Below are 12,963 nucleotides of genomic sequence, written 5' to 3' on the forward strand. Positions count from 1 at the left end.
CATGCCATTGTTGTAAAGGCAGAAGGGAACCGGCTCTGTCTAACTGCCTTTAACTTGAGTGCGGGGAAGGCAGCCTCCCTTCATACTGATGCCCCAGCTCTGCAAATGTCACAGCGGGGCCCACCTGGCTGCCCTCCCCCAAAGCCCAGAGTAACTCTCACCCAGAGTCCCTGGAGGATCCAACCTTCAGGGGCATGCCTGGGGCACAGCTGCATTCAGGCATCCAGCAACCCAGCCAGAGAGCAGGGGGCACCCAGACCATGGCTGGGAGGTAAGGACTGACCCTGGGCCAAATTGGGGCAGCAAGAAGATGAAGGGAGATTTGGAACAGACTAGTAGGAGAGCGGATCTCTTCCCCATGCACTTCCTGGCCCACCCAGACTGGCCCCAGGGGTGCAGCCAACAGGCCCCGTCCTTGGGAACTGCACCCTCCTCACTGATGTCCTGCAGGCACCCTGAGGCCAGCACCCTGGACCCCTGCCCTACATAGGTCTTACAAGGAGGAGCCAGGGTGGACACCCAGACCTCATTGAAAGTGGGGGCTGTTCTCAAGGTCCCAGACCTTACTCAGGGACGCCAGTCAGGGGTGGAGAGGAGGGAGGCAGAGCCCCTCACTGGAGCCTTTAGCCAAGCCTTTGCAGATACGCCAGTGAGCAGCTGCAGCTTCGTCCTTCAGGATAAGGACCCTAGTTGCCTCCACTGCCCAGCCTCCCTTGCAGTTAAGTGTAGCCACGTGACTGATTTCTAGATCGAGTTCCCCACAGATCAAAGGAAGCAGTTATTTACAGGCCAGCAATGAGGGGATCATAAAGCCCCGTGGGACTTCCAGGAAGTCTCCTCTGGAATGTCCCTCATCCTCTGCTAAGAACACAGAAACAATGGCTGAGCTCCAGCAGCCACTGTGAGGCCATGAGGATAGGGATCCTAGGGACTGGGATCTGAGAGCTGGAGGGACCTGGCTCCCAATGGCAGTGGAACAATGCCATCTCTAGCCTGCCAGCCCCTGCGCCTGCTTAGTGTTCCAGAGAAATGAATGACCTTGCTTAAGCCACCGTTCCTTAGGTCTCCGTGGCCTGCAGCTGAGCCTGACTCTGATGCATAGGCCTGTGATTGGAGGGCCTCCACCTCGAGGCAGTGGGGTATAGATTTTTCCTGGAGGTAAAGGTTCCCAGCCCTGCCTTCTAGCCCGCCCACCCAGCTCCAGACATCTGTTCCTGTCTCGGATGAGAAGGGACCTCTCAGAAAAAAGAGGAAGTAGCTGGAAGGGTAGCAGCAAGCTGCAGAGCAGAGCAGGCGGGCGTTGAGTGCAGGCAGCACCGAGCCTGCCCTGTGAGCTCAGGGCCTGCAGTCTGCAGCTGGAGCCAGGATGGACACCAAGGCAGGACCCCCAAAGGTATGTGCCAACGAGGTGAGGACAGCTGAGAAGTGCCAGGCCCAGGGAAGGAGCTGCTGTCCACCTCTATGGCCTCAGCCTCCCAGCAGCCCCAGGTCCAGAGAGTCATACAACTTCCAGCTGGTCCTGTAGATGACTGGCTCCTTCCCCAGTCCATGCAGCTGGGATAACCAGGGCCCCGGCTCTCCAGCCAGGTGACAGCCGGGCCCTCTTCCACCTCAGCTTGGGACTGGCAGCCATGCCTAATACTCTGGAGGGCAGGAATTCTGGCACCTTCAGCTGTGATCTCTGATGTCTGCAGGGTCTCACGTATCTACTATGGGACTAGGGGGCTAGAGTCCTATCCCCCAGGGGTCTCTCAGCCCGAGCCAACCCAGCTGGCCAGTCTCTCAGATTCCATTGCAGGAGGAGGTGGTGAGGCACTCTGGGGTCTGTAGTCCCGGAAGGGGCCTTGGACAGGCTCCAAGTCCGAGATGGGGACTGCAGGAGGCAGGGCTTCAGTGCTCTGGGCTGCCCGTCTGCCTGGAGCACTGGGGGAGCAAGGGCCCTCCCTGGTGAGTGCAGGGAGGGTGGGGAGCAGCTCTCCAAGGACAGCCCCAGCACCTCGCTGCCCAGCCACAGCCCAGGATTTCACGTTTCCTCTCCTGAGAGTTGGTGGGGCAGGAGCAACAGCCTGATGCTGGGCCCTGAATCCCCAGAGATACTGGGGACACAGTGGGCACCGTGAGGTCCCCTCTGCGGGGTGGGTGGGAGCATCCCCCAGAGTTCAGCTCTGGAGTGGGGGTGGCTCCAACCCACCTCTGCAGGGACTCCCCAGTGTGGGAGGAGTTGGACCACAGTGACTTCGCCTGAGTCCCCTGTCCCCACACATGGTTTACACTCCTACCCCCAACCCCCTGTAATGCTCGGTCTCTGGGGAAGACAGCCCAGGCCCAGCCTTCCCCACCCATGCTGAGGCAGGCCAGGGTCTCGAAGGCCTCAGCCTTGACCCATGCGAGGACAGCCCAGAGAAACCCCAGAGACCTGGAGGCTGAGCCCGCTGCTCCGCTGTGAATGGCCAGACCCACAGAGCCCCTGGGTCTCAGTGCCCAGCCTGGCTACAGACACAGGCACTCAGTGCTGCCCAGGCCCAGGCCCCAAACCTCAAGACACCTCCCCATCCTGGCCAGGGGCCAGTCAGCTACTGCCCTGGTGGGTGTCTCAGTCAGAGGCCGACCAGCCAGATGAACATGCTGGGCACAGGGAGGGCACCTCTGTACCCATGGGGTACCCTTCCTATGGTGGCACCTGAGACAGCCTGGCTGCTTGCTCTGGGGGTGGCAATGGGAGTGGTGGTGAGAGCCCACATCCCACGGGGCCTCGACAGCCTGGCTCCCAGCTCCTTGTTGGGTGAACACTCTGAGGAGACAAGGCAAGTCCCTGCAGCAGAGGACAACCCCTCCCCCAGCAGTGCCAGGGTCCTACTCAGCCGCCATCTCTGCCCTCTCCACTCCGAGCCTCTCCAGCCGGGGTGCTGCCCAGCCGTCCCCTCTGACCTGCGGCTCTCAGGAGGGGCTGCCGTGGGGCCAAGACAGGAGCCCAGCCCAGGAGGGAAGCAGTTATTTATAGGCCAGAATGAGGGACGACGTGACAAAAGCAGAAATGGCACTTTCAGACTCAGTTTCAGTTGTGGTTGAAACAAGAAACTGAGACGCAAATACCCAGATCCCACTGAGCAGATCTTGAGAGGAGAGGCATGGAAAGCCAGGGCATGCAGCCAGGCACAGACGCCCATTCACCCCGCATGCTCAGCCTGGGTTCAGCCCTGGGGCAGCCTTAGCAGTAGTCCCTCCGGCTTGGCCAGGGGTACGGGGCAGGTGACGTGAGGCCAGCTGCAGGTTCCCGCACTCACACAGCTTGTCCTTGTGGAAAGCATCCCCCCAGCATCCAGGGTGTGACCTTGGGCAGGAGTGGGGTTTTTAGGGGCTTGTGTGGGTATCTGTGCAGGGGTGTCCCCGGTGCCCAGCTGCCCAGGCACTGAGGGGCAGTTCTGGGTGGGGCTGGAGCTGCTGGTGATGCCAGACTGCCCCGTGCAGATGCTGAAACCTCTTCAGACAGCAGCAGTGGCACCCACGTGGCCACGCGCCACGCCGCCCCACCGCCCATGGGACAGAGAGGCTGGCATGGTAGGACTGGGGGCCCCAGGGAGGAGGTGGCTAGGATCAATGGCCATTCCAGAGCTCTGAGCCAGAGTGGGGAGGACACAGCAGCCTTGAGGGAGCCTCCACCCTCAAGGAGGGGAACAGACGTGCCCTGACTAGTGGGCAAGACAAGCCTCCCTCCATCCCCTGCTGGGGGTGCTGAGGACAGACAGTTACCGTGAGCCACAGCATTGCAGAGTGGGCTGCAGGCCCCCTGACCCCTGCCACCACCCTGGGCTGGCACTTTTCTCTGTATCACCCTCCCCTCTCCCTTGTCCACCCCAGTCCCACGCCAGTGGCAGCCCAGGTCCGGGGAAGTCAAGATGGTCTGTCTCAGCGCTGGAGGGGCCTTGATGGCCCAGCCAGAGGTCAAGCCCCCACCCGTCCTGGTGAGCCTGCAGGTGCTGTCCCTTCCAGTTGCAGGTCCTGGGAGCACTGGCTGTGCTGTGGCTAGGGTCCATGGCTCTTACCTACCTCCTGTGGCAAGTGGCCCTTCCTCCCACCTGGGGCCAGGTGCACCCCAAGGATGTGCCCGGGTTCTGGGGGCATGGTTCCAGCCCAGCTTGGGAGCCCCTGGAAGCGGACGCTGGGCAGCAGAGGGACTCCTGCAGGTAAGTGAGCCATGGGCACTTGCGGTGGGGGAAGGTGGATGGGTGGATCTCAGTGTGAGGCTGCTGCCTGTTTCTGCCCTTGGATCTGCCCATGGGATAAGCGCAGGATAACCCTCTGCCAGCTCCTCTAGGAAGGTCACCAGGGAGGGCCACCACAGTGTGAGCTGGAGTGGGGGCTGGGGAAAGGGCAGGCGTAGGGTGCTTTGTGCAATGAACAGAAGCTGGCACCTGGGGCTCTGACAGGCTGGAGAACACTGCCTGCGCTGAGGCTCAGCCCCAGTCCTTCCACCCGAGGGTAGTGTCACTGTCCCTCCCACCCCTCAGCCTTCCCTCCCACGCTTCTTTCCCTGCGGTTGGGGTTGGAATCCCAGGTCTGCCCTGGTGGAGCCTGTTGGGCCATCCTGTACACATCCCCCTGGCCCAGCCTTCCCTTCCAGGCCAGCTCTGGCCACCACCAAGGGCTTCCACACCAGGAGGCCACCCCAGACCCCAGACTCCGTGGCTCTGTTTACTCCACTCGCTTCAGGAGCAGCCGCTCCCTGAGGTCAGCGCCTCAGGTTTGAGTGGGGCCAGGAACCCTGGTCTAGTCTGCTCTGGACAAGGCAGCCCCCTCTCAGGCTGCTTGCCAACTTGCTCCCAGGTGTCCCCATCCCAGCAGCATGCTGGGCTCAGGCCCATCCTACCCAGTCTGTTTTGCTGCCTATATTTTCTACCCACACCCTGCACGCTTAGCCTGGGCTCAGCCTGGGGGTCACCGGAGCAGCAGTGGCCTGGCTTGGCAGCCAGATGGGGCAGGTGATGTGAGGTGGGCTGGGGGGTTCCTGCACCCATACTGAGCCCAGTGTGGCTCTCTTCACAGGCTTGTCCTTGTGGAAAGCATCCCCCAGGACCTGCCATCTGCAGCTGGCAGCCCCTCTGCCCAGCCTCTGGGCCAGGCCTGGCTGCAGCTGCTGGACACTGCCCAGGAGAGTGTCCATGTGGCCTCGTACTACTGGTCCCTCACAGGGCCGGACATCGGGGTCAACGACTCATCTTCCCAGCTGGTACGCCCCGCCCTGGCCCCACGGCAACCTGGTGCTGGAAACACAGCAAGTCAGGCTGCCCATCTGTGCAGGGATCTCAGGCCTGGGGCTCAGCACGGTGGTAGGGTCTAGCATGGAGTAGGGGTTAGGCCACTCCTCTGGGGGCTCTCAGGGCAGGGGTGTTGAGGAGCTGGGCCTCTGGGGACTGAACACTCAGACTGTGGTCATCCAGACACTTGACCTGACCTTGAGCTGTAGGCAGTCACAGGTGGACCTCGTAAGGAGTGCGTGGGTCCTAGTGGGGGTGTGAAGCAGAGGGCAGCTTAAGGTCAGCTCTCATGGCTGGCCTGGCCTTGCAGGGAGAGGCCCTTCTGCAGAAGCTGCAGCAGCTGCTGAGCAGGAACATTTCCCTGGCTGTGGCCACCAGCAGCCCAACACTGGCCAGGAATTCCACCGACCTGCAGGTCCTGGCCTCCCGAGGTGGGTGCCTGCACCATGCTTGGCCCCGCTGCCCTGGCATCAGGCATAGGCTGTCTGGCTGGCACCATGGGACAAGGAAAAGGGGCGTAGGGTGAGAAAGGTGTCCTGGGCTTCCCCAGGACACCCCAGGAGGGCAGGACCCAGGGTTCTGAGGTCCTTTGAGTCAGCTTCACCTGGGCACAGGGCTGGCTCCAAGAACCCAAAAGTGTCATTTCCCACAGGGCAGAGCATGGCTGGCCTTGAGGCCCTGCTGAGCCCAGCAGCTCTGACCTGTGGGTGAGGCTCAGGCTGGGGAGTGAGAGGCCGTGGGCAGTCACTACAAAGGCAGGCTCTGGAAGGGTCCTGGGACAGTCTATCCCTGTGTCCTCACCTGTAAAATGGGGATGACAATTGCAGCAGCTTAGTAGGACTGTTACAAGGACATCTGAGTCCACCACACTGTCAAGAGCTTGGGATCAGGCTCACCATGAAGCTGACACTTAGCAAGACCGAGTTCATCCCATTGCCTGAACTCTCCACCAGGTGCCCAGGTACGACAGGTGCCCATGGGGAGGCTCACCAGGGGCGTTTTGCACTCCAAATTCTGGGTTGTGGATGGACGCCACATATACGTAGGCAGTGCCAACATGGACTGGCGGTCCCTGACACAGGTGAGTGCCAGGGCCCTAACACAGGAGGCCCGCCTGGAGCTCTTCCCCTCCTGTACTCCTGGGGACTTGGCCTGACATCCATCTCAGCACATCTGGAGAAAGTCATGTAGTCCTGTTGACATCACCATGGTAGAAACAGTCAGAGACTGGTTTAATAAGTGGTGGAATTCTACACAGCCGATGACCTCATGCTGTGGAGAGACACTTAGTGACACGGAAAGATGTCACATTATCCAGGAAAATGTGCAGATCACAAAGTACGAGCCTTTTTAGGGAAAGCAATGCATGAAAAGCTATCAAAGAATGGTCGTGGCAAAGGCAACCATGGTTATCACTTGACGGTGGGATAAGAATGATTTTATCTTCCTCTTTGTGCCTTGATGCATTTTCCATTGTTTTTGTACAATATTCAAAAACACCGGCCCTGCTGGGTTCTCCTCCACCAGCCACTGTGTTACAGATTCCTACGGACAATGCTTCCCACAAGCGGGGACCGGTCGGGCAGGAGCTGCGCCTCCCCGGGCATCCCGGCCTGCTGGCCTGGGTAGAGTGGAGTGGAGGTCCCACGGCGGGGCTTTTCTCCCACAGCACCTGACTTTGGTCCCTGCAGGTGAAGGAGCTTGGCGCTGTCATCTATAACTGCAGCCACCTGGCCCAAGACCTGGAGAAGACCTTCCAGACCTACTGGGTCCTGGGGGCACCTGAGGCTGTCCTGCCGAAAACCTGGCCTCAGAACTTCTCATCTGACATCAACCGTTTCCAGCCCTTCCGGGGCCTCTTTGATGGGATGCCCACCGCTGCCTACTTCTCAGTAAGGCAGATTGAGAAGAAGCCCATCAGAACCCCCGGTTCTCCCCTGACTGGCCAGACCCACAGGGAACCCTCTGGGCTGGCCGTACAGACACCAGCAGCATCAGCTGGGTCTTCAGGCAGCCAGCACAGTGGGTGGGGCTGTGGCCCTGGGGTGAGCAGCAGCCTGGTATCAGCAGGCTCTGGGCTGTGCCTGGAGGCAGGCTTAGCTCCCGGAGGACAGCCAGGCAGCACCATTCCTGGAAAACAGGCTGCCTGGGAGGTGGGGGGAGGTCCTGGGGCACTGGGAGTCTCCAGACTGTTGAGCAGCGCCAAGGGGCTTAGTCCAGCACTGGAGAGGGAGGGGAACCGCACTTGCTCTTCAGGGAAGGAAGGGAAGAGTCAGGGGTGGGCAGATCCTCCTTCATCGGCCTACAGGGGTGGGGTGGACAGCCCTCCAGCCAGCACAGGGACTAGTCTGCAGCAGAGTCTGCATCAGAACAAGGGAGGCTTCCTTAGATGGGGGGGGGGGCACCCTGAAGGGAGTGGAGAAGCTTCCTTGTGGCCGAGAACTGTTTCTGGGAGGTCAGTCCAGCCTGGGGCCCAGGGTGGGCCAGCTGCTTCCCCTCTCCCTGCCAGGCCTCAGGGCCAGTCCCCGGGGCCCCTGTTGAGCTGACCCCTTCTTTCCTCATGTTTCCTGGCACCCAGGCCTCCTCCCTCCAGCACCACATGGGCCTCCTGGGTGGTGCATGGTGGGGTCACAAGTCCAGAATGGGCTAGGCTGGCAGAGCTCTGGCGGCCCCCTCTCCCCACAGGCATCGCCGCCGGTGCTCTGTCCCCGGGGCCGCACTCCGGACCTGGAGGCGCTGCTGGCAGTGATGGGGGGCGCCCAGGAGTTCATCTACGCCTCGGTGATGGAGTATTTCCCCACCACACGCTTCAGCCACCCCCGCAAGTAGGTTTGGGTGGGAGGTGCACGGCCCGTTCTGCCGACTGGCAGCTCCCGGGCAAGCCCCCCGCTGTTGGGACCCCCGCCGGGCCCACGGCTTATCGGGGGGGCACCCCGCCCCTCCCGGCCCCAGGTACTGGCCAGTGCTGGACAACGCGCTGCGGGCAGCGGCCTTCGCGAAGGGCGTGCGAGTGCGCCTGCTGGTCGGCTGCGGGCTCAACACGGACCCCGCCATGTTCCCGCACCTGCGCTCCCTGCAGGCGCTCAGCGACCCCGCCGCCAACGTGTCTGTGGACGTGGTGAGGGCGCGCTCCCGGCCGGGCGGGGACGGGGGGGGGACGGCGGGGACGGGGGGGACGGCGGGGACGGGGGGACGGCGGGGACGGGGTGGGGACGGCGGGGACGGGGTGGGGACGGCGGGGACGGGGTGGGGACGGCGGGGACGGGGTGGGACGGCGGGGACGGGGTGGGGACGGCGGGGACGGGGTGGGGACGGCGGGGACGGGGCGGGGACGGGGGGGACGGCGGGGACGGCGGGGACGGGGGGGGGACGGCGGGGCCCTCCTGCCGCCCTGCCTGACGCCTGCCCCTGCTCCCCCAAGAGAGTGTTCATCGTGCCCGTGGGGAATCACTCCAACATCCCGTTCAGCAGGGTGAACCACAGCAAGTTCATGGTCACGGACAAGGCGGCCTACATCGGTGAGCGCGCGCGGGGACACCGCAGGACGGGGGGCTGCTGCTGCAGGCGGTGGGGTCTCCGGTGGGGTCCCCTGGCCCGCAGAGCCCCGGAGCGCGCGCGGCGGAGCGAGGGCTTCCCGGGCTGCAGCCCGGGGGCGGCGGGGTCCTGGGGGGCCGCGCCCAGCGTGTCCTCCTCTCCGCAGGCACCTCCAACTGGTCGGAGGATTACTTCAGCAGCACGGCCGGGGTGGGCCTGGTGGTCGCACAGAGCCCCGGCGCGCGGCCCGCGGTGCAGGAGCAGCTGCGGCTGCTGTTCGAGCGAGACTGGGGCTCGCGCTACGCCGTCGGCCTGGACGGCCTGGGCCCGAGCGGGGACTGCGTCTGGCGGGGCTGAGGGGCGCTTTTTCTCCTGGGGCCCCGCCCCCCGCCCCGCCTCGCCCCGCCCTCCTGACCCCGCCCCCGCCCCGCCCTCCTGACCCCGCCCCCGCTCCGCCCTCCTGACCCCGCCCCCGCTCCGCTCCGCCCCGCCCTCCTGACCCCGGCCCGGACTTCAGCCGCTTCCCCCCGCCCGGGCGCCGGAAACCACCTGCCCGCGCTCCCATTTCCGAGTCCGGCCCCACTGAGCCCACCTCCTCCAGGAAGCGCTCCGGGAGGCCCCTCCTCTGACCCCTGGCCCACAGCCCAGGCCTAAAATACACTCGCGCCTTCCCGGTGCCCCTGTGTGAGTCCAGCGCGGGCAGCCCTTCCTCCTCTCGCCAAGGGCCCGGCCCCACGTGCCCGCCCCTGCGAGGCCGCCTCGCGCGTCCGCCGTGGCCTGTCCCGGGTCGGGGCGGGGATCGGACAGGGCGGGCGGCGCGAACCCTCCTCCTCCCACCCCGCGCCGGGCGGCCGCGCTCCGGAACCCAAGTTCCCGCCCCGCGGCTGCGACGGGGAAGCTAGAGCCGCGGGACACACACCTGGGACGCCCGCGGAGTGAACGCAGGCCGGGGCGCAGCGCCGCCCGCCCACCGACAGGGGGCCCCTTCTACGGCGCCGGACGGGTGCGACGCGGGAGGAGACGGCTGGGGGGGATGGGGAGGGCGGGAGGGGACTCGGGGCTGAGGGGAGGGGAGGGCGGGAGGGGACCCGGGGCTGAGGGGAGGGGAGGGCGGGAGGGGACCCGGGGCTGAGGGGAGGGGAGGGAGGGAGGAGACTTGGGGCTGAGGGGTGGGGAGGGCGGGAGGGGAGACCCGGGGCTGAGGGGGCGGGAAGAGAGGGAGGGGACTCGGGGCTGAGGGGACAGGACGGGCGAGAGGGGACCCGGGGCTGAGGGGACAGGACGGGCAGGAGGGGACCCGGGGCTGAGGGGACGGGACGGGCGAGAGGGGACGGGGAGGGAGGGAGGAGACTTGGGGCTGAGGGGTGGGGAGGGCGGGAGGGGACCCAGGGCTGAGGGGGCGGGAAGAGAGGGAGGGGACTCGGGGCTGAGGGGGCGGGAAGAGAGGGAGGGGACTCGGGGCTGAGAGTCCCAGGATGGTGGCAGCGAGGGCCCTGCAGCTGAGGACAGGAGGGTGAGAGGGAGGGGACTGGGGCCGTGGGTGAGGACACAGGCTGGAGAGGGTAGGGGTGCAGAGCCGTGCGGCTTGTAGGCTGTGGTACAGGGTGGCCTTACGAACGTGGGGGCGGGGCCGTCCTGAGGCTGCAGGGCCCGGGACTGGTGGGTGGCGCTGAGAGGACCAGCATTTGAGCTGAGGGGCAGGAAGGGGACTCCGATCTGAGACTAGGACTCGGATGCAGCTGCGCGGGAGCTCCGCCTGTCCTGGGAGCCACCTGGGCACCTGTCCTGCAGACGCAGGATTTGAACCTCAGTCCTCACTCTTCTGCTATGAATCCTGGGGCAGAAGCCTTCTCAAAGCACCCCTGCTTATCTCACCTGATGGTTCCTGACCAAGGCCACAGGGTCCCCTCCCCTGGCGGAGGTCCGCGGGGTTCGGGAATGGCTCCATTGTGGAGCAGCCCTGGATGCTGCATGGATCCCAGCATCTTGCTCTCCCAGGCCTTGGGCTCCACTTTCCTTCCCATCTTTAGTCCTCTGCTGTGGGCAAAGCTAGCGAAGTTCATCTCGGGTGCAAGTAACTGGATCTCATACTTCCCCCATCTAAAGGACACCTTAGATCAGCATCTGTTGGTACAGAAAGTCTACCCCGTCCTGCCTCCCTGCCCAGGCTTGTGAAAAGCTTGCTGTAGATGCTGCAGGGAAATGGGGGTCCACACAGCCTTGCAGGCCTTAGGAGCCTCTGGGGGCTGCTTTGTATGTGAGCTGCACTAGACCAAGCCAAGCTCTGGCAGCTGCAGTGGCTGCTCCTGTGGCTTCCTGTCCCCCATCCATGCTCCGGATCTCAGCGACCATCTGCCAAAATGCTTCCTGGCAACAACTGGCTCAGGTGCCAGCGTCATCCCAAACTGAGCTCTGCCCTCTAGGGTCGCGTGTGTGGGTTTGCTCCCGGGTTCTTGGCCTTACTCCTGAATGTGTCTCAGAGCACTTGGCCTGCTTTCTACGCCTGCCAGCTTTGTTCCAGGAGGGATCATGTGCTCCAGGCTGTGATTTGGACAACTGTCTTGTGGCCCTCGGCCAGGGAAAGGCCCCTTCACACACCTGGGGTCTGGCAGCCACACCTCAGTGGCACCATCAGACCTGCTTCAAAGCAGACTCCCACTCCAAAGGGAATCCAGCTTAAGGCTTGGGAGACCCCTTCTGGGATATAGCAGACAGACTCTAGAATGGCTCCCATGACCACCTCCTGGCATGCATGTCCTTGTGTGACCTTACCCTTGAGTGTCTGCAGAACCTGTGCCTGTTGTAACCAATACAACAAACACAAAGGTAATGGGCTATCGCTCCTGTGACATCCGGTGATCATGTGACATAAGGTTATAATACCTTCTTGCTAGCAGTCTAGCCCTCGCTAGTTTTAATGAAAGCAGCTAGACTCTAAGCTGCCCTGTGAAGAGGCCCATGTGGCAGAGTACTGGGGTCCCCTCCAGCCCCCAACTAGCAAGAAACTAGGGCCCTCAGTCATCCAGTCCACAAGGAGTTGAGTGTGGCTAGCAACAGTGTGAGCTTCATGCCTGAAGAGGAGACGACAGCCCCAGCTGACACCTCGATTGCAGCCTAACGGGACCTTGAGCAGAGAACCCAACAAAGCCACACTTGGACTCCTGCTCCATAGAAACTAGGAGATCATAAATGTGATAAATGTGTATTGTTTTAAGTTGCTAATTTGTAGTGATGTTCGTGTGTGTGTGTGTGTGTGTGCGTGCGTGCAGTATTTATTTCAAATGTTTGTTAAAACATCATTGTTATTTCTCAGGACAAGAACAAAGATCGCCCCCTGGAGCTTAGGAACTTTGTACAGAACTTTACAGAACAGAGGCAATACTTCAGCTTAAACCTGTCTGCTGACCAGAGAATGGAATTCTGCGTGGACTCAAGGAACAAAAGCAAACTAGGCAGGGATAAGGAAAAGGAAAGTGCCCGTCTGAATCAAACTTCAGCTGCCATCAGGGCACATCTTGTGATGGTCACAGGTTGTAGGCTGTTTTTTGGAAGGTTCAGGTTCAGCACAGGATTCCAGGGGTACTTGGCTACACCCCTGGCTGAGGTGCCATGAGGTCAATGTCACTCAGGTTCCTGGCCGGCCAAACTCCCGCAGCAAAGAGTCTCAGACTGAGGCTCAGGCTCCTCCGGAAGTCATTCCTCTCAGTAGTGCTGTTCTTATGCCTCCTAGATGACTCATACACAGAAGCAAGGCCACGGGAGAACTGGCCATGTGAGAGCCACTCCCCGAACACCCTAGATAACTCATACACAGAAACAAGGCCACGGGAGAACCGGTCGGGGCCCCTGCTGCTCAGCCACTCCCCACATGCTGGGACAGTTGTCTCTCTGCCCTCTAACACCAAGGTCCCCACTATCCCAGGCCTTGACTGTGGGATCAGAGAGGGACAAAAGCTCCATGGAGCCAGGCAGACTTCTCCTTCTGCAGTACTCCCTGGGCTGCTCTCACCTAGTTTGTCACACACAAGTGTAGCCGAGAGAGGCAGGAAGCTGGGCAGGGAGAGGGTGACAGCCTTGCTTAACTGAGGGATGAGTGCCCACCAAATTTCCCTTGTTTTCCTGCTCATGAGCCCCCAGGGACCTGTGTCAGTTCACTTTCTAGAGGCTTCTATAT

The 12,963-nt window shown here is 62.6% G+C and overlaps 1 protein-coding gene across 6 annotated transcripts; it reads left to right on the top strand.

Annotated features, from left to right (window-relative positions):
• The first annotated feature begins 1,279 nt into the window (after window positions 1-1,279).
• Window positions 1,280-9,466, top strand: PLD4 (phospholipase D family member 4). 6 transcript variants are annotated; one of them, XM_035261703.3, is made up of 11 exons: window positions 1,280-1,393; window positions 3,469-3,558; window positions 3,991-4,184; window positions 5,044-5,227; window positions 5,566-5,686; window positions 6,209-6,336; window positions 6,947-7,147; window positions 7,941-8,080; window positions 8,208-8,373; window positions 8,677-8,773; window positions 8,956-9,466. In XM_035261703.3, the coding sequence occupies exons 1-11, from the start codon at window positions 1,367-1,369 to the stop codon at window positions 9,144-9,146; spliced, it is 1,539 nt and encodes a 512-aa protein (XP_035117594.3). In that variant the 5' UTR covers window positions 1,280-1,366; the 3' UTR covers window positions 9,147-9,466. The 6 variants fall into 6 exon arrangements, with proteins under 6 accessions (XP_035117594.3, XP_035117595.3, XP_035117596.3 ...); XM_035261704.3 differs by having other exon boundaries at window positions 3,997-4,184; XM_035261705.3 differs by lacking the exon at window positions 3,469-3,558.
• The last annotated feature ends 3,497 nt before the right edge of the window (window positions 9,467-12,963 follow it).

The sequence above is a fragment of the Callithrix jacchus genome, chromosome 8 (assembly GCF_049354715.1).
Source record: "Callithrix jacchus isolate 240 chromosome 8, calJac240_pri, whole genome shotgun sequence".
Lineage (NCBI taxonomy): Eukaryota > Metazoa > Chordata > Mammalia > Primates > Cebidae > Callithrix > Callithrix jacchus.

What these genes read in the sequence shown, in the direction of transcription:
- PLD4 (XM_035261703.3), top strand. Translation starts at nt 1,367, where the DNA reads ATGGACACCAAGGCAGGACCCCCAAAG. An exon ending in CAGCAGAGGGACTCCTGCAG is followed by an intron (nt 4,185 to 5,043) that starts GTAAGTGAGCCA and finishes CTCTCTTCACAG; the next exon opens with GCTTGTCCTTGTGGAAAGCA. An exon ending in CCACCGCTGCCTACTTCTCA is followed by an intron (nt 7,148 to 7,940) that starts GTAAGGCAGATT and finishes CTCTCCCCACAG; the next exon opens with GCATCGCCGCCGGTGCTCTG.